Source organism: Strix aluco, chromosome 28 (genome assembly GCF_031877795.1).
Source record: "Strix aluco isolate bStrAlu1 chromosome 28, bStrAlu1.hap1, whole genome shotgun sequence".
Classification (NCBI taxonomy): domain Eukaryota; kingdom Metazoa; phylum Chordata; class Aves; order Strigiformes; family Strigidae; genus Strix; species Strix aluco.
Window position 1 is genome coordinate 6,982,874 of NC_133958.1, and position 21,688 is coordinate 7,004,561.

The following is a 21,688-nucleotide window of genomic DNA, read 5'->3' on the forward strand; positions in this document are numbered from 1 at the left end:
TCAGGGAGGGCGGCCTCCCCGCGGTGGTGCGGGCCGCGCCGCAGCGCCTCCGCCCCCCCCCGTGCCGGGTGTGGCCCGGCCCGGCCCACCGCGCGGCTGCGCCGCAACGTCCCCGCCCCCCTCCCCCCCGGTGCCGCGGCCGGGCCGCACCCCCCGGCCCTCCGGGGCGGGTCCCCCCCGCCGAGCACCCGCGGCCTGGCGCGCCCTCGCCGAGGCCGAAGGTCGTCGGGGCGAGCCCCGGCCCGGCCGTGGTTCGCTGCGCTCGTGGGCCGTGCCCCGGTCAATAAAGCCGAAAACGACGGCGGCCGCCGCCCCGCGCCCAGCCCCGGCCGCGCCGTCCCGCTCCCCCGCGGTTCACCCGCGGCCGCCGGGTGCTGAACCTGACGCTGCAGCCCGGAGGCAGCCGGCGCGGGACGGCGATCGCTGTGCCCGCCGGCGGCCTGGCGCTGCTGCTGCCCCGGGCCTGCCGTGAGCCCCGCGGGCTGTAGCCGGCAGGCAGGGCTGCCTGCCCTGGCCCAGGGCTCGTCGCAGGCGGGCGCCGGCCGTGCAGGCGGCCTGACGCGGGGTGACGGGGCGCAGGATGCGGTAATGGAGCCCCTCTGAGGGCAGCGGCTGCCGGCTCGCGTGGCCGGTCCGACCGGTGTGCCAGCACCAGTCCCGGTTCTGACGGGTGACAGCTCTGGCACAGCGGGCAGTGACATGTGCGGCCACGGAGCTGCCTCTCCCAGGACATGGTTCGTGTGGACGCGCCTGTTCCTGTGGAGCACTTACAGTGCTCTTGGCACCACTGGTGTAGCAGAGCTAAGCCAGCAGCTGGAACACGCTGCACGGGGGAGCAAGAGGATCTTCCCAGACTCTCCTCTGCTCCTGTGGGCTCGTGGGTCCCTGTTAAATCCCGTCCCCGGGTCGACACTCCGCAGCCAGATGAAGGTGATATCTGGAGGGAAGGCTCCCCGGGGCAGACTCGTCTCTTTTTATGAGCCCCAACTGGCCTCGCTTGTGCATGCCGCTGCTGCAGTGGGTGTCCTCCCCCGGAAGGGCTGTAGTGCCAGGTGTCTGACCTTTGACTGGTCCCTGTGCCCCAACAAGTTCCACTTTGGCTAATCATCAGCAATAATTCTCCCCTTGGGCTAACTTCCTGTCCTGAACTGTTTGTAAAGCTGCCCTGTGTGACCAGGGGGTGAGCTGTGTACAAGAGCAGAGGAAGTGATTCCCTCCCAGGAATCTGGGTACCTGGCTGGCTCAGTGCTCTTGGATGCCTCTGAAATGAGAGAGCTGATCACATCTTTGTCATGAGGACGGGTTTTATGTCTCTCCATTGGCTCCTTTCCGGTACTTGGGACCTGATTGCAGCGTCCTGTGCTCTAGGCGTGGTTCTTGACAAGTCTGCTCAATCTGAGGTGTGGATGGTATGAAAATACAGGACAGGTGGCAGCGGGGAGGGATTCCCAAGTCTGTGACAGTGCCAGGCAGTAGCTGGAGTGCCCGTCTGAGTCTGCCATGTCTCAGGAGCTGCTCTGAGTGATGTGACCTCAGCCCCAGCACTGCCTTCCAGGTTTCAGAGCCCGCTGTCCCTGGCTGCCTGCCACCCTCTCTGTGTTGACGTCTCTCTGAGCTGCATGACTTGCCTGACTTCGGTTTCTCTTTCCTCCACTAGGGCTAGTGGCATGTGAGTGCTTTGTCGGCCAAGAAGCCAACACTGTTGAAGAGCTTTCCTGGGACGCAGGCTTCATCCGTGACTGTAACGACCCTTCAGCGTGACTGGATGCCAGGGGCCTCTGGAATTAAACTCATTCCAGGCGTCATGCAAGGATCTGCGCTAGTGCCCGTGTCCTCACAGAAAGAACGATAACAGCTCCACATACGGTAGGCTCCCCAAGTGCCAACTCCCTCGATCTCCTCCAATGCAGGCTCAGGGATGGACTCCACCTTGTCCCTGTGAAGAGACTCTGCATGCTGTCAGCAACCAGGAGGGGATTCCGCTGCCAGGCTCTTCAGAAGCTGTCCCACAGCGGGGCTGGCTCAGCGGCGCCGTGGGAGGATATCCCTTCACACGGCTGTGTCACTGCAGTGCCCACTGCACGCCCATGGAGGAACCTGTGTGTGTGTTCCCTCTCCTTTGAGCTGCTCAGCCCGCACTGTCTGAACTCACCTGGGCTCCTGGCAGACTATTTGCTTGTTTTCCCAACCGCTCTCCCTGATCCTGTTGCGTTCCCTCTCTCCAGAGCCCAAAAAGGATGTGAACTTTGGAATGGGGTCTGTGAGCAGGCTGCGGACTCGGTGCATGTGTGAGACTGTTGCTGAATAACAGGAGGACTCGTTAATTGCTGCGGGCAGCCCTTCTGTCTGGCTGCAGGGCACCAGCCTTGCCTGGGCCCCTCACCATGTTCCTCCTGCTCCCCTTTGACAGCCTGGTTGTCAATCTCTTGGGGATTTCCATCACTGTCCTCTTCACTCTGCTTCTGGTTTTCATCATTGTGCCAGCAATTTTTGGAGTCTCCTTTGGCATCCGCAAGGTTTACATGAAAACTTTATTAAAGATTTTTCAGGTAAGTCATGTCTTGAGAATCTTTTGTATTTACAGGGGTCTGGTCAAGCGTGGTCATGCTAGGCAGAGAGAGGCTTTTGCCCCTCAGCAGAGCATTGCGGGTGACTGGGGTGGGAGGTTGGTTGGTTGGTTGGTGACATGTGCTGGTGCCATATGACCCCTTTGGGTCATCTCAGCCAGGTGCAGTTTACTGGAGCTCTCTTTGTGGGCTGTTTTTTCCCAGTAATTGACCCAGTAAGTCTTCACGTAAAGTAGTGGTGTAGTGTGGCCTGTAAGCGAGCAGTAGCCCAGCAGGATCTGTCGATGTGCTCGGGTGGGTTAACGTCCCAGGCGGGGCAGAGTGCTGTTACGGTTCAATGTGGAAGGAAGCCAGAAGGGCTGTAGGGTGTGATGGGGAGGGACAAGGCTGCGGTCAGCCAGCTGCTCCTCTTCAGGATGCGGTTGGATGAAGCAAAAGCAGGAGGTAAGGCAGAACTTTCTGTACAGCAAGCCCTGAGCGGTCTGTGGCCAGAACCCAGAGCTCTCGACACCTTCTGTCGCAGAGTGCTGCCTGCTTATCTGCTGAGCCCAGCAGCCGTGTCTGGACCCGCAGCCTCTGAGGACGACCAGCAGCCCTTGCTGACCCTCTTGGCACAGAGAGGCCAAGTGGAATTTTCCAGCTTGGGGTCATGCCGTTCCCTTGCCTGCCCTTGGCAGACTAATTTTATGGGCTGTCTCACAGCCAACACCTCTCCTTGAAGCAAGTCCCTGGTGAGACCAGAATTTTTGCCAGACTCCTAGTCAATAAAGCCTACAACACCCTACCCTGGCAGCCCAAGCAAAAGGAAAATGATTGTCTTGTGCTTGATAGGGAGGTTTTAGGCTCTTAAATGTGGAGTTCAAGCTGCTAAAGGATTTGTGGTACAGCTGCTGCTGTTTGAGGAGGGCTGGTCTTTCCCTGGAGCGTGTCTGTACCGGCTGGCTTGGGAAGGCAGCCCTGCAGCTTGGCAACACTCAGCTCTTCAAACTCTGAGTCCTCCCAAAAGCCTGAGATGTGCATGGGAAGACCCCGGGCTTTGTGAGGTGCTTTGTTAACACAGATGTCTGAAGACCTGACTTCAAATTTAGTGAGTGAACCTGGAGAAAAAATTAATAATAAGTTTGGTTTATCTGAAATGGAACTTTTCACCTTGTTTTCTTTTTTTTTTTCTTTTTTCAATTCAGGAACGTTTAATCTCAACACCTGTTTTGGTGTTTAATTTTGAAACTTTCTGAAAAGACTTTGAAGTCTATTTCAGCTTTTGTCTTTGTGGTGGGAGAGGGGAGCACTCTGCTCACAGATTTGGTGGAAAGTTCACTCACTACGTTTGGTCACTCAGATTTGTATTTTTGGGGAGCGTTATTTACCCAAAAGATTTTCGCAGCTCGAGGGGCCAGTGCTGCGAACCCAGCCCAGAGGGGCAGCGTTTGAGTCTGGCAGTTTGTGGGACACGGCCGGTGCTGCGGGGCCTGGGCTGACGGCTCCACATCTCTTGGCGGTGTGGGAGACCTGCCTGGTGCTCCCCGGGTGTGAGTCTGGGTTTTCTGCTGCCACAGCCGGGATGGAGACGTGTCTGAGGGACGCCTTCTCCGTAGGCTGCCCAGCTCCTGCTGGGCTGGAGCTCCACTTCTGACTTCTCTTGGGATGACAGTGTCTCGACAGTCTTCTGCAATCCTGCAGTTCCTTCTGCTGGCAGAGGAGGCTGCTAGATGAGCTGGACACTCCACATGCAATTAGTATTCCCACATCGCTCCTTCCAGATCTGATGCTGGCATGGGCTGAGACCAGGACACCAGGAGTTCCCCGCGGCTCCCCCTTCTTCCCCAATCCCTGATGGCACAGCTGGCCTGGGGCAATAAGCACGTGTACACAAGTCCTTGAGAAGCTTCTTCTCCAGGGGCTGTGTAGTGCAGAAGAGCATGAGGCTGGGGGGCAGGCAGGAAGACTGGTCAGAAATCCAGCCTGCAGTTTTTGCCAGTGCCCTTGAGAACTAGCTGAGGGAGATTTCTGTGCATAACAGGTAGTCAGGGCGTGGGATTTGGCAGCCAGCTGCCAGAGCGCTGTCCGAGGGTGCTTGCTGCTGCTGTTGTGGACTGATTGGTGAGCTGAGAAGCAGCAGTAGCCGTTAGCTGAATCAGGGGGGGAAGGATCCCCTCCTGTCATCAGCCTGATGTTTCTAGCAGCAGCCTGGAAGCACAGTCTCTGCTTTGAGCTTGGAAGAAGCCAGGGTTGAAAACCAGCACCAGTCCTGTGACCGGCCCCCTGCGCTGTGGTGCGGAGCACCCCAGCAAGATGCACGCTCCACCCAGCAGCTGTGCGCTGGCAGCCATGGGACAGGTGCGACAGAGCCCACGGAACAGGGGCCACAGAAAACCCCACTGTGCTGTCTCGCCACTGAGCACTCCTCTTCCTTTCTGGCACTCCCTGCTTCCCGCGGGGCTCTGCTCCGCACAATGGCGCACAGACGCGTGCGCATCGCGGCTGGCCTGTGCCTGTCACCCCCCCATCAGTCCTCTTGTCCCATTGCGAGCAGATCTCTGCTGTAAAAATGTTCCTCCCGGGCCAGTCTCTGCTCCCACCTCAGTTCAGTTGTGTTCATCACTCATTCTTCCAGTTCTGTACAGAAGCCTCCTGCTTTAGCTCCATCTTCTCCCCTTAACCGTGCTCTTCCCTGGAAGTCGACTGTAAAACAGGGGCAGTAAGGAGTGGAGCTACAGGCCTTGCGAATCTTGTCATGTGTCTCTTGCAGTGGGCGACACTGAGAATAGAGCGTGGGGCCAAGGAGAAGAAGCATCCGTTATACAAGCCCTATGTCAATGGTAAGATCCTGCCCTGCAGGGGTACGTAGAAAGTTCAATATTCTGTTGGGGAGAAGGGGATAAATGTGGTGTCTCTGAGCAGCTGAGGTATGCTTGGAAGCCTTTTCGTGTAGGTGGATTGGAGGGAGCTATGGAGAGGTCCATTTCGTGAGGAAGCTGGGGGAAGCACCCGGGGAGTGGGAGAGGGCTGGTTCATGCCTGTCTGCATTGGAGGAGGGACGGGGCCTGTGGAGGGTCCTGGCTCTCGGCCGTCTGTGAGCGGGCAGGTCGCACGTTGCTCAGAGCTGCCTGTGGCGTGTTGCAGGGATCATTGCGAAGGAGCCAACGTCGCTGGAAGAGGAGATCAAGGAGATCCGCCGGAGTGGCAGTGGCAAAGCCCTGGACACCCCTGAGTTTGAGCTCTCGGATATCTTCTATTTCTGCCGCAAAGGCATCGAGACCATCATGGATGATGAAGTGACCAAGAGATTCTCGGCTGAAGAGCTGGAGTCCTGGAACCTGCTGAGCAGGACCAACTACAACTTCCAGTATATCAGCCTGCGCCTCACTGTGCTCTGGGGACTGGGGGTGCTCATCCGCTACTGCTTCCTGCTGCCCCTCAGGTGAGTGCTGCTGCAGCGGCCTGCCTGCACCGGGGGATGGCGGCCTCCTCCCGCTACGGAGGGCAGCTGGTCTCCACCCCCAGACCCTCTTCATCGTCATCCGGAGAGACCAGCTGCTTGATGAGTGGGGCTCGTGGCCTGATTTTGCTATCGCGTAGCTTCCCTCTCTCTGCAGGATAGCCCTGGCATTCACTGGCATCAGCTTGTTGGTGACGGGTACTACAGTGGTGGGATATTTGCCAAATGGAAGGTGAGTTCATCTCTGGGACAGAGGGGATGGGGGTACCCCTGTGCAGTTTAAGACCCGATAACCCTCAAGTTTTTCTGCGAGGCCGATCTGTTCTGCCTGCTGCAGGCAAGGCCGGTGCATTGTCGTGGCATCTGTAGCCTCTTGGCAACAGACACCCTGTAATTTTAAACAAAGGACCTAGATGTGAGTACTAACCTGTGGCAGAGCACTCAGCCCTGGGCTTTGAAAGGAGCAAGGACAGAAAAGAGCAAAGGCCAAGGTTTAGTTCTCATGAGTTAAGAATCAGTGGTTGTAAGCTGGCAGCGAAACCCAGGACGAGAAGTGTTTCTGTGGATCAGTTGGATCTCCTGGCCTGGGGCAGCTGGGCTGAGCGGCCCCATTACTGGGGAGGTTGTAGCCCTGGGGGGTGATGGTCTCTGTCCCGTGCTGCAGGTGTAAGGAGTTCCTGAGTAAGCACGTCCACCTGATGTGCTACCGGATCTGCGTGCGTGCCCTCACCGCCATCATCACCTACCACGACCGGTAAGGAGGCTCTGCCTGCTGCAGCGTGCCCCTTCCCACGTGCTGCTCCATGCTGCGCCTCTTGCAGGCCTCGCCCTTCGTTCCTCTGTCCTCATCTGTACCTTTGTTTTGCATTTAGAGAAAACAGACCCCGAAACGGAGGCATCTGCGTGGCCAATCACACATCTCCCATCGACGTGATCATCCTGGCCAGCGATGGCTACTACGCGATGGTAAGGTCTGCGCTCCAGCCCTGCCTGCAGGGCCTGGCCACATCTGTGGTAGGAGCAGCCAGCATGTTGCGTGGGGCGGGCAGGAGGCAGCGAGAGGCTTTTGTGGGTGCAGAACTACTCTTCCCCACGTGACATCATGCTCTCCAACCCTCTGCATGGATACCCTCTTGTCTTGGCCTGGGACTCTGAGCACCAGGGGCCTCTGGGCACTGCTCTGCCAGCAGAGCTCTGGGGTTTGCTGTCCACGGAAGAGCAAGCACTTCCCCAGCTGGACCTCCTGCAGCATGGAAAGCACTTGGGGCTTGCTGCAGCTGTCCTTCCCCTCAGAGCCTGGGGCTTTCCCTCTCAGCCCTTCCAGGGCGGGGGTAGAAAGATGAACCTCAACTTGGCTGTGAATCCAGGAGCTGCCTTGGCCTCCATGTGTCCTCAGGTCTTGTAACTGGTGTCTTCCTGCCCTGTTCAGGTGGGTCAGATCCACGGCGGGCTGATGGGTGTGATACAGAGAGCCATGGTGAAAGCTTGTCCCCACGTCTGGTTCGAACGCTCTGAGGTCAAAGATCGTCACCTTGTCGCCAAAAGGTGTGGCAGTTGCTGGCTGTAGGGGGGTCTGGAGGCTGGGAAAGGCGGGGGGCTGCCCACTTCCCGTGGGTGAGGACGCTGCCTTGCCTTGTGGGTGCTGGGAGACCGTGCCGCTCTTGCTGGCACCCAGGCAGTCCCCAGCAACGGCTGGATAAGGACCATGCTGTGAATTGGTAGTGATGGCTTCTGTGCCCTCTGCTAATTGGTGATGCTCTTTGTTCAGGCTCACGGAGCATGTCCAGGACAAGAGCAAACTGCCCATTCTTATCTTCCCGGAAGGTGAGTTGTGGAGCGGGGCCAGACCAGCACCTGGTGGAGGGGGCACACAGGGACAGCAGCGCGCCCCTGTTCCTTCCCTCGTTGTGCAGCCAAGGGCCTTGAGACCCTTTGCTGGGACAAAGGGAATGTTGCATCTTTAGAGCTCGCTGGATGCAGAATGTGGAAGTCAGATCCATGGTGTCCCAGAGACATATCCTGTGTGCAGAGAGCAGGGTTTGGAGTGTTAAGAGGGCAGTTGTTGGGTGCCGTAGCCTGGACCTTAGGTGTTAGCTTAGACTTCTGAGCTGACTTGCAAAGGGAAGCTGAGAAGATTGTGCTCACCTCTTACAGGAACCTGCATCAACAACACGTCTGTGATGATGTTCAAGAAGGGGAGCTTTGAAATTGGAGCCACAGTTTACCCTGTAGCCATCAAGGTATGAGAAGGCAAACACTCCTCTGCGTCAGAGCTCAGTCTTGGCAGCCCAGCCTTGGCCCAGGCCTGGGGGCATGGGGAAGCTGAGGTCACTCCATGCAGTGCTCTGGGAGTGCTGGCCTGTAGCTGGGCTTGGAGCGGAACTCAGAGCCTCGGGGAGGGTGCAGCCACTGCCTGACTCTGAGCTCTTCTGCCTCTGTAGTATGACCCGCAGTTCGGAGATGCCTTTTGGAACAGCAGCAAGTACGGCATGGTAACCTACCTCCTCCGGATGATGACCAGCTGGGCCATCGTCTGCAGCGTCTGGTACTTGCCCCCGATGACCAGACAGGTACGTGTGGTGGGCCTGGCCCGCCTGGCCGCTGCCCCTCGGGCCCTTCACTCCCGCTGAGCTGTGTTGTTCCGCCGCAGCCCGAAGAGGACGCTGTCCAGTTTGCCAATCGAGTGAAGTCAGCCATTGCCAGGCAGGGGGGCCTGGTGGATCTGCTCTGGTGAGTCCCAGCAGGCTTTTCTCTTCCTGGTGCCGAGTTCCTTGTTCCTGGGCCCTGGCGTGTGCCCATGGGCTGCAGAGCTGCCTTGCGTTGGGCCGAGTAGGCCTATGGAGAAGTAGAGATACATCCTCCCTGTGACCTCCACAACTGCTCGCCGGTAGCAGGCACCAGAGTCTTGGCTTCTGTGCGTGTCGGGCACCAGGGCTTCATCCCAGCTCACGCTGGGCTGCCCTGGTGTTGACTCGATGCTGCTCGGTGAGGTGGGTTGAGCTTGGGAACTTCCTTTTTCGGGCACTGAGATGTTCAGCACCTGGGGGGGCCTGTGGGGCCAGCCTGCTGCAGGGCTGCTGGCGCTGCCATGCTGAGCGCGGTGTGGAGGCGGCTGCCCGGCATGGCTGGCCTGCCGCGCCTGCGGAGCTGCCGGGCTGTCGCGGGGCTCTGAGCTGCTCCCAGCAGCCCCAGCCGAAGGTTCCGACCGCTCACACCTGCAGCTCCTCTGATGGTCTGACTCTCTCCCCAGGGATGGAGGACTGAAGAGGGAGAAGGTGAAAGACACGTTCAAGGAGGAGCAACAGAAACTCTACAGCAAAATGATTGTAGGCAACCATGAAGACCGGAGCCGGTCCTGAGCCCTCCGCCTCCAGCACCGTTACTGGGCCTGGCCAGAGGCCCCTGCCCCCGGCACGAGCAGGGGCTCCTCTGAAGCAGTTCCGGATCTTCGGACTTTGGCTACTCCAGAGCCACTCGGACTTGCTCCTTCACCCTCTGGCTGCTCTTCCCCGGAGGCGCTGTTACTGCCCAGAGTCTGGGGCCCTGGGCAGCTCTGGGCAAAGATGCCTTCTTGTTACTGTTACAGTGAAGCCCCTTGCAGGGGCAATATTAAACGAAACACTTACGGTCTCGTATGCTTCCATATGGTGTTTACGGGCCCAGGGGGAGGCCTGATGCCTTGATGTGCCTGTGTGTCAGTCACAAGTCTCCCACGGCGCAGAAGCTGGTGAGCTGCGCTGAAATCAGCTGCCTTGACAACCAGGGGAGCCTTCGTGAGCCTGTGCCTTGTGTCTGCAGAGTAGGCCCCGCATGAACAGCGTGTGCTCTCTCGGGCCATTTCCAGCTTTGCTGCCAGAAGGAGAAACCCCCCTCTTCCTTTCGCCACCCTCCTGTCGAGGTCTGACCCTTGTCCAGCATCCGAGCACCAGCCTCTTCGCTGGGGTTCCTCGGGGGGTGAACGGCGGGTTGCCAGGCAGTTGTCACTGGTGTGGGGCTCCTGAGGAACCCGTCCCTGCTGCGGGGGGAGCCCGGGCTGGGGCGGGAGATCCCCTTTTAAACGTCTCCTGAGGGAAGTGGTGGGATCTGATCTTGTTGTGCACCAACATGTGCATAGATAATCCAGAGCTTGTTGCAAGGAAACAAATCCTGTGCCGGAGGTGGTACCCCTTTCCCTTTCAGCCCTGCAAGTATGTTATGCAACAAACATACTTGCATTTGAGCATTCACCCCATGTACTTTCCAGTTTTCCCTATTTTCCCCCAAACCTCAGCCCTTCCCTCGGGTCCTCTGCTCTCACAGGCCAAGGCCGTTTCACTGCTCCCCGCTTGTGCTCCCTGGAACCTGGAGAAAGCAAAAGGAGATGCTTTGGTGCTTCCTTCCTACCCCGGGGGTGTTTGCTGCCCCCAGGCCAGGACAGCTGTTCTGTGTAAGTGTCCTTAAATCTCAATTTCTGTGCACTAGGTACCAACACAGATTCAAGGTAGTTTACTTCCTGCTTGTTTTTATTTGGGTAAAACACCATGATACCAAGAAGGAGAGAGAAAAGAAAGCAACAGAGGCGAAGAGTCCAGAAACTCCCCTGACCTTCCCCATACCCTCACTTGCATTATTCGGTTCTGTGCAGCCGCCGCACCTTGCGTCGTTCGTGACTCCAGAACCCTCCTTTTGGGTCAGTCAGTCTTCACCCGCGCACAGACAAGGTGTGAGCGGGTGTGTACAGCTTGTCCCCGCATGGGAGGAGCCCCTTTTCCATGGTTTGCTATTTTCCACCTACCCCAGGACCATCTACTTAGGCACAAATCAACTGCTCCCAGTGCGATACCCGAGGGGGGGAACGGTCTTCCTCACCGTGATGTAAAGCTACACTTAATAGCGTATGATCTGTTAACGTACAGTTACGGGAAATATTTCTATACTGAATTGATTTACCTTTGCTATTTGTACTGCTCAAAATACGATTCTTTATAAATATGCACACAGCGACACGTTACCTACACAAACACCTGTTACACACGATCTCCGCTAACATCCAGCCTCACCAAGAGAAACCTGGCTGTTCTGGTTTGGTGATGGAGACACCCTTATTGGCCCCCTGCTTTTCCCTGTACCCCAAGGTCGTATTCTTCTCTTCTGCCCAACTTCAGCTGTGACAATTGATCTAGGGGGAAAAAAAGAAGAAACAAAGCCCAGTATCTTTTCCTTTCCACCTAAGACAACAAAACAAAAGCAGCTGAAGCCAAGCAGGAGATGATGGTTAACAACACCTACAGGTGTATTGCTTCTGCTCCTGTGCTGCCAACACAAGACACAACTGCTCGTTACTAACAGAAATTTCAGTTACCCAGGCTAGGACCCCTCTTTCTGTAGGAGTTTATAATGGTGTTAAAGATCTTTTCACCAGCATTTTTGTTTACTCGTTTTTACCCAACTCGCTAAGCACAGCTCCTAACACCAGTTCACCAATCCTCCATCCATGTCTGTTAACCGATGGAGCTGTTGCTTTGTTACTTAAAAAAAACCAAAACCCAAAGACAGAAAATAAAAGCACAACCCTTAGCTGCTTGGAAGTTGTTATATTTATGCAGAGCTTTTTGACCATCACCTTTTAACTGTATAAAACATGCTGGGTATAGCCTATGTATTATGGGAGTTAACCTGTAGCATAGTTAAGCTTCAGTTACCAGGTGTGTGCGACCCTGCAGCACTTGCCTGTACAGTTTGATGATAACATTTTAGGAGCTGCATTTGCTCCAGTTCCTGCTCGTGTGCTTGCCCAGAAAGCTGCTGCTGACCTCCCTGGCAGCCCTGGCAGCCGCTGGCCGGGGTGATGGCCTGATCCAGCCCCAGCTTTGCCTGACTCAGCTTTGCTGCTCTGGCCCCAAGGCTGGCGAAGTTTTTCCCCTGCTCAGGGGCCGTTTGGATGAAATCCGCCCCCCCCCCCCCCCCCCCCCCCCCCCCCCGCCCCCAGCTGTGCCATCATGTTCTGGAGAGTCCCTCAGCTCCCGAGAGCTGTGGTGTGCCCTGGCAGTGTCACGCTCTCTGGGGGGTGCCCTTTCCCCACGTGCTGAGCTGCAGCCGGGGACGCAGCCCTGGGCGGGGGACGTGGGCATTGCTGCCCACTCATCCCTGCTGCCCGGGCAGGGTCTCCCGCACCTTTCCCCAGCGGGCAATGGGCTCCCGCATGCTCGCCCACACCCTTCCCTTCCCGTCCTCAGGGCCGTGCACCCCGCACTCTCATCTCTAGAGGGGTACCATCGCCCTCAGGCCGGGCAAACACCGCGACAGCCCCTGCAAGCACGGGCAGCGGCTCTCCCCAGGGCAGGTCTCCTGCAGCAGCACCCCAGGCTCTCGGGCCTGGCTGCGGGTGCCCTCCGTGAGGTCCCTCGGCCTTTGTCGCAGAGGCCCCGGTGATGTGCAGGAACCTCCCCGTGCCTGCCCACCTCCCCAGCTCTGCGGGGACTCCAACGGCCCCACCGTGCTCAGGGACCATCCCCAGCAGCCCCACTACTGCTGGGATGCTCTGCAGCAGGCAGGGAGCTGGCTGGACAGGTTAGGAGGCACACATCCATCTTACCTTGGCTCCCCCCTCCCCATGCCCCCAGTCAATATGTCTCTCTCCGATGAGAAAGTTAATAAATTTAGCTCTAGATTAAAAGTATCGATCATTTCATTTGTAAGCGATAAATAACCGGGGGGAGCGCTGGGCGGCCCATGGGGTAGGGGCTGCTGGCTCTGGCTGCAGCAGCCATGCAGCCCGCTGGGGCCGGGGGCCCTCATATGCATTCTGCCCGGATGCTGGCATTGATTTGCTATTAGTCTCCACGCACCACCCAGTAGCACATCATTCCCGGAGCCGCTATTAATGGCCTTTTGATAAATAATCACTTGTAAGTCAATAAATTTTTATTAAACAGTGTGGCGCTTTGATTTATGAAAATCCGACGGGGTTTGTCTGGGAGAAAAGGGATGCAGAATTGAAGCGGAGCCGCTATCCATCTGCCTGCCAGGCTGCCCTGCCCGCGCTCGCACCCACACGCCCCCGGAGCAGCCGGCCCCAAGCTCCGCCGCGCTCACCGGAGCCCGGCCTGCACGCCCCAGGGCTGCCCAGCCCCAGGCCGTGGGGTGGACGGTGGGTTTGGGGAGGGCAGAGCCACTGACCAGGCTCCGTGCGGCCTGTCGAGACCCCCGTGCTGGCAGGGGACGCTCCGCCGCAGCAAACCGCAGCAAACCGCAGCAGCAAGCGGCCGGTGCTGTCGGCGCGGGCAGCGGGGCGGCAGGAGCGGTGGTGGGCAGAGCGGCGGGAGGAGGGTGGTCCTGGGCACACGCGCTGGGGCCCTGCGCAGAGCAGCGCTGCTGGGGGCACCCAACCGGCTGCAGGGATGCACGGGGCAGCCAGGCTGCGGCTGCAATTTGTCACTCTCCCTGGCTGCAGCAGGCCCTTTGCCACCTGCTTTATTTGTCTCCCAGCCCTGACGTGGCATCAGACAGGTGTTAAACTACTTAATCACTTTAAAATTGTTTTAATTTTCTGTTTTGTATTGATTTCCACAGCACCAATTAATCAGCTCACTGGACCAGGCAGTTAGTACATTAAAAATTGTCAGCCACGCTGGGCAGCTTAGAAAATGTCAAAAAAATATCCCGACAGCAGCCCCTCACTTCTCCCAGCATGCGGACCCTGCTCCTGCTGAGCCCTGGCTCTGCCCACGGGCAGTGACGTGGCTCTCCCAGCCCTGCCACAGGGCCGGGGCGCGTGGGGCGTGCAGCCTCCACCCCAGGACCTGGCCTCCCACGTCTTGCAGAGGGTTCATGGGCTCTGCTGCCTGCTGGAACCCGTCCCGCCGAGGCAGCAGAGGAGTTGCGCGGCTGAGGGGGGAGCGTTGCGAGCCCCGTGCTTGCTGGGGGCTGGATGGGGACCTACAGGGGGAGATCAGACTTCCCTACGCCCTGGGGAAGGGCTGCTGAGTGGTCAGGGCTCCTTGCAAAGGGCCCCCGGCCCCGCACGCAGCAGAGAGGGACAGACTGGAGAGGACTTGAAGCCGACTGTCGGCCTCACAGCCAAGGGCGGACGGGTCGCGCAGGGACGGTCTCCAGCCCCACACCACGAGGCTGGTACTCAGGGCCGCTGCAAAGCCCCAGCGCTTTGGGGGCTTCAGCCATCCCCAGGGGTGGACTTGCCCTGTCCTCAGATGCTGCCTGCAGCCACAGGGGAGGGCAGCACCTCCTCTGTGCCTGTGCCACACTGCTAATCCCTATATGATGGGCCGGCAGCACCTTATCTCCTATCGATTTCCTCCCGAGACACGGCCGGTCTGTTTGCTCACACCCAGCTGGCACTCTCGGCTGAACAACCTGCCGAGCTCGCTGGGCCCCCACGGCATGCCCACGCGAGCAGGAGTCCCTTGGGCATCCCGAGCGGCTGGGGACAGCCAGCCCTACGTGGCACCCGCCACTGGGGTGCAAGGGCTGAGCCATGGGGAGCCCCATGGGGAGCCAGAGCAGGGTCACGCAGCCCCACGTGCACACACGTGTGCGTACGCACAGCCCCCGTGGAACGGGGGTGCAGCACAGGGGGGCCCACCAGGCTGGCAGGCAAACACACTGGGGCTATTGACACCACATCAATCCTGCAGTCCCGACAGGTGAATGGGCTCTCACTCACACCATTAAGATAAATGATATTTATTTGCTGCTAAGAGGTTCCAACAAGAGGCCCCAACCAGTGACTTTTGAACCAGCACGTCTCGCTGCCGGTGCACGCCCAAACTGGGGAAAACCCTGGGAAACATCCCCAGGGCTGCCCCGCTGCCGTGTGCTCTTCCTGCCCCACACACAGCACCACAGCCACGGCCCCTTCCCCTGCCTGGCGCGCAGACCCTGCCCCGTAGGTGCTATCCCAGCCCCTCCTCGGGCCCAGCCTCGCAAGGGCACCCTGGACCGCACGCCCATGAAGCAAGCGCTGGGACTCGGCTGGGGCTGGGACCTTTATTTCATCAATGCCGACAGCACGGCTGCGCCTGATGCTGCCCACACGTATGGCTTCCAGCCCCACTGGCCACGAACCCTGGGCAGCAGCCACCAGGAGGGGGGCAGCGGCCGCCCCCTCCCCACAGCCGGGCATCTGCCGCGGAGTCACCCCCCTGGCAGGAGGTGGGCGGCCAGGCCAGGCACCCCGTGGCCCTGAGGGGGTGGCTGTGCCGGCCCTCAGCCGCTGTGTGTGCCCAAGCCCAGCACCGAGAAGGCGGCGCGGTGCTTCCTCAGCAGCAGCCGGATCTTCTCATCATCCGAGTCGGGGTCCAGGGGCTTGTTGTACTCGTCGTCCTCGGTCTCAGAGGCTGCCCGCTCTCCGCCAGAGCCCCCCGCCCGCTGCGAGGACGAGGAGGGCTCCAGGGCGCTCTTCTTCCTCCATTTGGTCCGTCGGTTCTGGAACCAGACCTGCCACCCCACGGCCCCGGCTCAGTTAGCAGCCACCACGCCGCGCACCCCGTGCCTCACGGGGACCAACACTCACCTTCACCTGGGACTCCGTCATGCCAAGGGAATAGGCCAGACGCGCTCTCTCCGGACCCGCCAGGTACTTGGTCTGCTCAAAAGTCTTCTCCAGAGCGAAGATCTGGTGCCCGGTGAAGGTTGGGCGCGTGTGCTTCTTCTTGTGGATGCTGTCGGCCAGGTGAGCAGGGGCTGCGGGAGAGGAGGAGGGAGGCGGGTGAGCACCAGGGCTCCCCGCAGAGCATGGCTCTGGGCAGCTCTCCCCTTCTTGAGCACGGTACCAGCACACCCACCAGCCCTCAGTGCCCAGAGTCCCTCCACGCTGGTTCCCCTCCAAATTAGGACTGTATTCTGGCTTCAAGGCTACAGCCCCACCCCAGGAGGGCTGAGCTGCCCTCTGCACGGGCCCCACGGAGCCAGCACCGGGCCACGCACCTCGGGCTCGGGGACAGCGCTGATTTGTTGTGCTGAGAGGGGAAGGGTCGTTAGCAGTCTTTCGTGACCCCAGAGCCACACAGCACTGGGAACACGGTGCCCCCGTGCCCCACACCTTGCAGGATGCATGACGGGAAGGCAGGCAGAGCTGGTCAGCTCACAGCCACGCCAGGAGCAGACAGCGGAGCCACCCGACCCGTCTGCTCCACGAGCACCATTGGCGGGAGAGGGGGAAGGGGGCCACGGCTGCAGGTGCTGAGCTGCTGCATCCATCCCCTGGCCCAGAGCCTCCCGGGGCTCTCCACGGGACAACGGGTGCACCCATCCCACCCCCTGGCAAGGCAGCAACACACTCTGCAATCCCCCTGCCAGCCCTCCACCAGGCAGGCAGTGCTGCCAGCCCGGGGCTGCCTGTCCTGCTGGGCTCTGCCCCAAGCTGGGCCGGGCAGTGACCCCAGCAGCTGTGGAGGGATGAAGGACCTCCGGGACGGGACGGCGGGCTCCCTTGCCTGGGGGCTAAGCAAAGAGTTAATCTCTGCCATTGGAGCTGCCCCCGCTCTTGAGCTGAAACCTCTGAAGCCAGTTGAGGTCCAGCAGCTCTGGCGCCAGGGCCATTCCCACCGTCCCGGGGAAGCCCACAGGGTGACCAGCCTCGCCTCGCGCAGGGCAACAGGGGAAGATGCAGCCTGGGCAGCACGTCCCTGCCCCGGTGACGGGGGGTTGGAGCTCTGCGAGGCGCCCACCTCCTCGGCCCCCACCCGCCCCCCGCCCACCTCATCCCGCTGTACTTACGGCCACTGCACTGTCGGCCGCCCCGCCAGTCCGGGGCCGCCTCTGCCCAGCAGCTCCGGCCCCGTGGCAGGTACTCGCCACCGGCCTTGGGGAGGGCCCCCACCTGCGGCCCGTAATAGACGCCCGGGGAGCTCAGTCCGTTAAATCCGCCCGCGTGGGGGTAGCCAGGGAGGAGGCTGCTGTTCGGTGTCGCCGCGGGCCGGCCGAGGATGTCGGAGATGCCGTGGGGGGTGCCGGCGGCCAGCTGGGCGCCAAGCCCCGGGGGGCCCAGCTTGTAGAAGGAGCTCTGCACCGAGTACTGGCAGACGGGTGCCTTGGCCTCAGGGAAGGGGCCCAGCGAGGGGCCGTTGAGCAGGAAGGTGCCCGGCAGGTTGGCGTCCATGGCTCCGGCCCTCAGAGCCCCGCTCCCCAGGGGCGCGACGGCCGGCCCATCCCCACTGGCCCGGGGGCTACCGGGCCCCGGCGTCCGCCCTGGCCGGCCCTGGTGGCTGCCCAGGGGGCCACGGCCTAGGCAGGGTCGGCCACGGGCAGGGCCTGGGCGGGCGGCCCCGGCTGACCCCGCCGAGGTGGCCCCAGCTCCGGACCCTCAACTTGGGCTTGGCCAGAGCCAACATTTCTCTGATAAAGATCAGCCTCATTAGCATACACGGCGCCCATTGGCCGCGCGGCCGCAGGTGGCGGCGCCCATTGGCCGAGTCCCCGCGGCCTCGGCCGCCATTGGCTGCGCCGCGGCGCCGACCCGCGATTGGCCCGGCCCAGACAAATTGCGCTTTGAAAGGCGGCGGCGGGGGGACGCGGGGACGGGACGGGGCTCGCGGGGACGGGGCCCGCGGGGACCGGGCTCGCGGGGACCGGGCCCAGCTGTGCCGCTGCCCCCCTGCGTCGGGACACCGCCACGCCCCCCCAGCGGCACCGCGCCCCGCCCATCCCGGCGCGGATAGTGTCCGCCCCCCCGGCCTCCCCACCAAGGGCAGAGCAGGGGCAGCTGCCAGACCCCCCCCGCCTGGCCCCGCAGCCTCGGCTGCCCCCGCGCCCCCGGAGAAGCAGAGATGAGACAGGGCCGGGGTTGGTTTCTTTATTAATTGACAGTCTGACAGCTGGTGTACAGGGAAATGATCTATACATCAGGGGCTAAGACAGGGAGATCCAAAAGGCTTGTTTCCGTAACAATTAAAAAAAGGAAATAAAAGTAATTTTTAAAACTTCTAAAAAGCTTCTAGTGTGCAGACTGCAGCATTCTCTAGGCTCAATGTCGGGTGCAGCCACCCCCTACCAGCCCTACGAGCAATCTGAGCGCGAAGCGATGTCACTGCAGGTGCCGGGCACGGTTGCAGCACAGCACATTCCCTAAGGCGCACACGAGGCCAAAGCACAGGACCCACACACAACTCTACGGTGATGCTACGGAGTCAGCTGTCGCAGTGGGTCAAGGGAGGTTATTGAACACAGCAAGGGAGACGGATGGAGTCTGTGCCTGTATGGCTCAACTTCGGGGTGCGAAGGGGTTGCTTTGCTCTCCAGGGCTAAGCTGGGTCATTTGCTTCGCTGCAGCGAGGCTTCTGCCTGACTGCAGGGGAGCCAGGGCTGTCCCCAGCAGCCACGCACCCACCGTGACACGGGGCTGCCCTGCCAGGGCCGCCATCGCAGGGCCCGAGGCTGGAGGTAGGCTCATTCTGCACATGGCCACAGAGAGCAAACTCAGGCCCTGCCAAACAGGTCCACGGCCACCTCCGGGGGAAAGAGCAGGGGGTTCCCACACCACTGTGCTACAAAGGCCAGGCCCCCACGTTGTTTAGGGAAAGGACAGCGCCAGGGACGTGAGACCTACAGCCACTACCTGCACCCTGCCCTCCTGGGGTCAAGTGTTGCAGCAGATTCCATCTACCACACACCGCAGAGTTGCCTCTGCCCATCACCACTGCCCTGACAGAGCCCCTGGCCCCGGGGCTGACCTTGCTCCCAGGGTGACTGTTGGGTCCAGGCTGCCGCAGCACGACATTTCACCTGGCCAAAGCGCAGGCACCGGGGGAGCAGCCCCCCACGTCTCTGGGATTGGTCCTGGGAGGGTCAGCATCCACGGGGTCACCGGGCTATCCTCATCTGTGCCCTGGCAGGGAGGCCAGGGGACCCTGCAAAGCCCTTGCACGGGGTGCGTGGTGCAGGGCAGCTGGCTCCTGCCAGTTCCTGGCTCATCTCCTGAGCAGATATTGTGCTGAGTAGAGCTTAGCAAAACCCCGTGCGTGGCACAAGCATCCCCTGCTCTGTCTCACTACCCCTCCTCCTCGGGCCCCAAGCACCTCAGTGCAGGCCTACAGCTTCACCCCAGCTGGAGTCCAACACAACCTGGGGCTGGCACCACGCACTGGCCCATGGGCCTGCAGCTGTGGGTTGCTCTCTTCAGGCCGGGAAGGGACCAGGCTCAGCTGGAGGGGCGCAAGGCAGGGGCAGGCTGCTGCCCTTTCACTCCTGCAGCCTCCCAGCTCCATTCACCAGAGCTGCTCACATACTCCAGAGGCTTTGCCCATCCTGCAGCCTGAAGAGGTATTTGGGAGCAGAGCTGTTAGTGCTTTGTACATACTGCTAGAGTGTCCCTAGGGGTTTGCATAGTATTTATTGGTTCATATACACAAGGCTGATTGCTGTACAGTTTACACTTTCAACACAAGCAACGAGCTCAGTGCTCAGCCCAGAGTCCTGCCCTGGCGGGAGCGAAGAGCAGCCCTGCTCCAACCCCTCTGCCCAGGGCAGTTGTGCTCCCTGCAGCCCTCCTCTTGCACACTCCCTGGCAACTGCTGCCCCCCCCATAACACAGCACTCACGGAAAGGGATGAGAAGCGAGTCCAGCAGAGGCAGCACGGGCGATGGGGAGGCCAAGCCCCTCTCCTTCCGTGGCGAGCAGCGCCGTACTGCCCCAGCTTCCCTCTTGCAGCTGGAGCACCGGCATGGGGATGCATTTACACACGCAAACGCGCGAGGGTAGAATCTCCTTCCCTCTCGTTTTCTGCCAGTCCACCTCTTGCCTCCCAGATCTGCTGAGAGGATGCCCCTGGTGCGTGCTGCTGTCTCTGGGCTCCTGGCAGCAGCAGGGCAGGGACGGAGGCCCCTCCGTCAGTTTTAAGTACTGTAGCTCATGCGTCTTGCAGTCAGTCAGTCATGCGGATAGGACGGTAAGTATGTCTCATACAGAAATCATGCCATTAGACTATAGAAACATGTACAGCCAGCCCTGCTCCCCTCCACTCTCTGCTTTCCTCTCCTCTCCTCTCTTCTCAGGTATGTATCAGAACGTGTGTGGAGTTCAGTGGTTTGGTGTCGAGGTGAGATCCTGGAGAGACACAGAGAGAGACAGAGATAGGGTTACCAGGCATTCGTGGTGGCACAGTCAGGAGAAAGGGTGGGGGCAACCGGGTACATGGCAGTCCCAGCCCCTTCTGCGCCCTGTGCTTGTCCCACATGCATCCATCCTGCCCAGCTACCACAAGACAAGTTTTGGGGGGTGTCAGAGAGACAGTGACACAGCACCAGTAAGTGTCCTGTCTGGGACCAGCAGCAATGGTGTAGATAGTATTGGTGGTGCTGTCCCAGCTTGCAGAGAGCAGCAACAAGCAAGAGCTGAGCTGAACCAGAGGCAATGTGGCTCTGGGAAGGAGCCGGGAGGGCTGCTGTAGGCTCTGGGGTAGAGGAGGCCAGCCCTGAGAAGTCCCCAGCCTGAACTAGGGTGACCGACTGCACCTCACTCTCACAGCAGTGGGGAAGACTCTGTACATTCCTAACGCACACCCTGGGGCACTTTCGGACGCTACGGAAAACAGCGAGAGAGCAGCGCAGCAGGAGCGCTGCCCCAGAGAGGCAGACCCAGGGACTGCTGGGGAGTGGGGCAGGGAGTAGCTGTGGGGACATGGTCTGTGTGAGCATGTGTTCACAAGCACAAGCCTCTGCGCACCCACAGAGAGCCCACTAACACAGTGCAGAGAGAAGGGAGAGGGAGGACAGATAGCCAGACACAGCCATGCATGTACCGTGGAGGCCAGAGGACTGACCCCCCTGCTCGGCAGCCTCCTCCCCAGCTCGGGCAGTGCCTGGCAGCGGGTCAGCATGCAGCACCTTCCCCCAGTGCTGCACTGCCAGCCCAGCAGCAAGCATGCAGAGACCAGTGATGCAGCTGGGTCCAAGCGTGCTGTGCCAAGCACCCTGCCCCAAGCCCGGTCTAGTCCCCCAACAGGGAAGGCAGGGGAGCAGGGAACGCACAAGGCTCAAGAGATGATCACATGGGGTATCAATGGAAGACATGTCCTGGGCCAAAGACAGGTCCCCTGCCCTCAACTCCTGCAAGCATCGTGTTCCTGCACCCTGCCACTCCTGCATCCCTCCTGCCCTGGTGTCTGCCAGCAGCATCCTGCCGTGGCCTGCACTCCCTTTCCCAGCCCCAGGAGCTCCAGCCCTCCTCACTGCCATCCTCTCCTGCCACGGTGCGTGGCTGGCAGCAGCAGCAGCCGCCTGTGTCTCCCCACCACAGCGCTGTGAGGCAGCGGCCCAGCAAAACTGAGACACCCTTCGTTCGGCTGATGGCTCTGCCGGCGCCCGCTGCACCCTGCGGGAAGGGGAGGCGGGGGCACGAGGCTCCCAGGTCTCATCTGCCACAGGGCTGCACAGTTAGTGCTCGTGCAGGACAGGGACAGCTCTGCTCAGCCGCCACACACATGCTATCCATTCCCTGGAGCGGTTTTGGACAAAGATCATCCCTTTGCTGTAGCCCAGCATCAGCAGGAGTAACCACCCCGTGGCCCTGTCACCAGGGACCATCACCCCAAGCACCCCGGACGCTGTGGCCGCTGCGGAGCACTGAGCCAGCAGCTGGCCGGAGCATCGCTGCAGAGCGGGGCACCCCGTGCCCGCTGCACCCAGGCCCTGGGCCCAGGGGCGGGTTAGCAGCAAGGGCACACTGCTGCCCACCCCCAGCATTTTG

The 21,688-nt window shown here is 60.5% G+C and overlaps 3 protein-coding genes across 5 annotated transcripts in view; 1 reads left to right on the forward strand and 2 right to left on the reverse strand.

The window, feature by feature from the left end:
* The first annotated feature begins 2,379 nt into the window (after positions 1-2,379).
* GPAT4 (glycerol-3-phosphate acyltransferase 4) lies at positions 2,380-9,637 on the forward strand. 2 transcript variants are annotated; one of them, XM_074808262.1, is made up of 12 exons: positions 2,380-2,549; positions 5,317-5,386; positions 5,691-5,988; positions 6,164-6,238; positions 6,671-6,760; positions 6,879-6,972; positions 7,436-7,551; positions 7,775-7,830; positions 8,161-8,246; positions 8,448-8,576; positions 8,657-8,736; positions 9,257-9,637. In XM_074808262.1, exons 1-12 carry the CDS (start codon positions 2,385-2,387, stop codon positions 9,363-9,365), a joined length of 1,368 nt encoding a protein of 455 aa, XP_074664363.1. In that variant the 5' UTR covers positions 2,380-2,384; the 3' UTR covers positions 9,366-9,637. The 2 variants fall into 2 exon arrangements, with proteins under 2 accessions (XP_074664363.1, XP_074664364.1); XM_074808263.1 differs by lacking the exon at positions 2,380-2,549 and adding an exon at positions 4,788-4,904.
* A 5,227-nt stretch (positions 9,638-14,864) lies between these two features.
* NKX6-3 (NK6 homeobox 3) lies at positions 14,865-17,104 on the reverse strand. Its single transcript, XM_074808266.1, has 3 exons — positions 16,723-17,104; positions 15,518-15,687; positions 14,865-15,441 (listed from the first exon to the last, which is right to left on the reverse strand). The coding sequence occupies exons 1-3, from the start codon at positions 17,102-17,104 to the stop codon at positions 15,211-15,213; spliced, it is 783 nt and encodes a 260-aa protein (XP_074664367.1). The 3' UTR covers positions 14,865-15,210.
* Positions 17,105-17,783: 679 nt separating this feature from the next.
* The window catches only part of ANK1 (ankyrin 1), a 68,205-nt gene continuing 64,300 nt past the window's right edge, over positions 17,784-21,688 (reverse strand). For both annotated transcript variants that reach the window (XM_074807896.1, XM_074807895.1), the window contains one exon: positions 17,784-20,047. The gene's annotated coding sequence lies outside the window, so the exon portion shown is untranslated. The remainder of the gene's footprint in view (positions 20,048-21,688) is intronic.

What these genes read in the sequence shown, in the direction of transcription:
- NKX6-3 (XM_074808266.1), bottom strand. Translation starts at nt 17,104, where the DNA reads ATGGACGCCAACCTGCCGGGCACCTTCCTGCTCAACGGCCCCTCGCTG. An exon ending in CGGCCGACAGTGCAGTGGCC is followed by an intron (nt 15,688 to 16,722) that starts GTAAGTACAGCG and finishes CCTCTCCCGCAG; the next exon opens with CCCCTGCTCACCTGGCCGAC. An exon ending in TGACGGAGTCCCAGGTGAAG is followed by an intron (nt 15,442 to 15,517) that starts GTGAGTGTTGGT and finishes GTGGGGTGGCAG; the next exon opens with GTCTGGTTCCAGAACCGACG.
- GPAT4 (XM_074808262.1), top strand. Translation starts at nt 2,385, where the DNA reads ATGTTCCTCCTGCTCCCCTTTGACAGCCTGGTTGTCAATCTCTTGGGG. An exon ending in ATACAAGCCCTATGTCAATG is followed by an intron (nt 5,387 to 5,690) that starts GTAAGATCCTGC and finishes GGCGTGTTGCAG; the next exon opens with GGATCATTGCGAAGGAGCCA. An exon ending in GGCCTGGTGGATCTGCTCTG is followed by an intron (nt 8,737 to 9,256) that starts GTGAGTCCCAGC and finishes CTCTCTCCCCAG; the next exon opens with GGATGGAGGACTGAAGAGGG.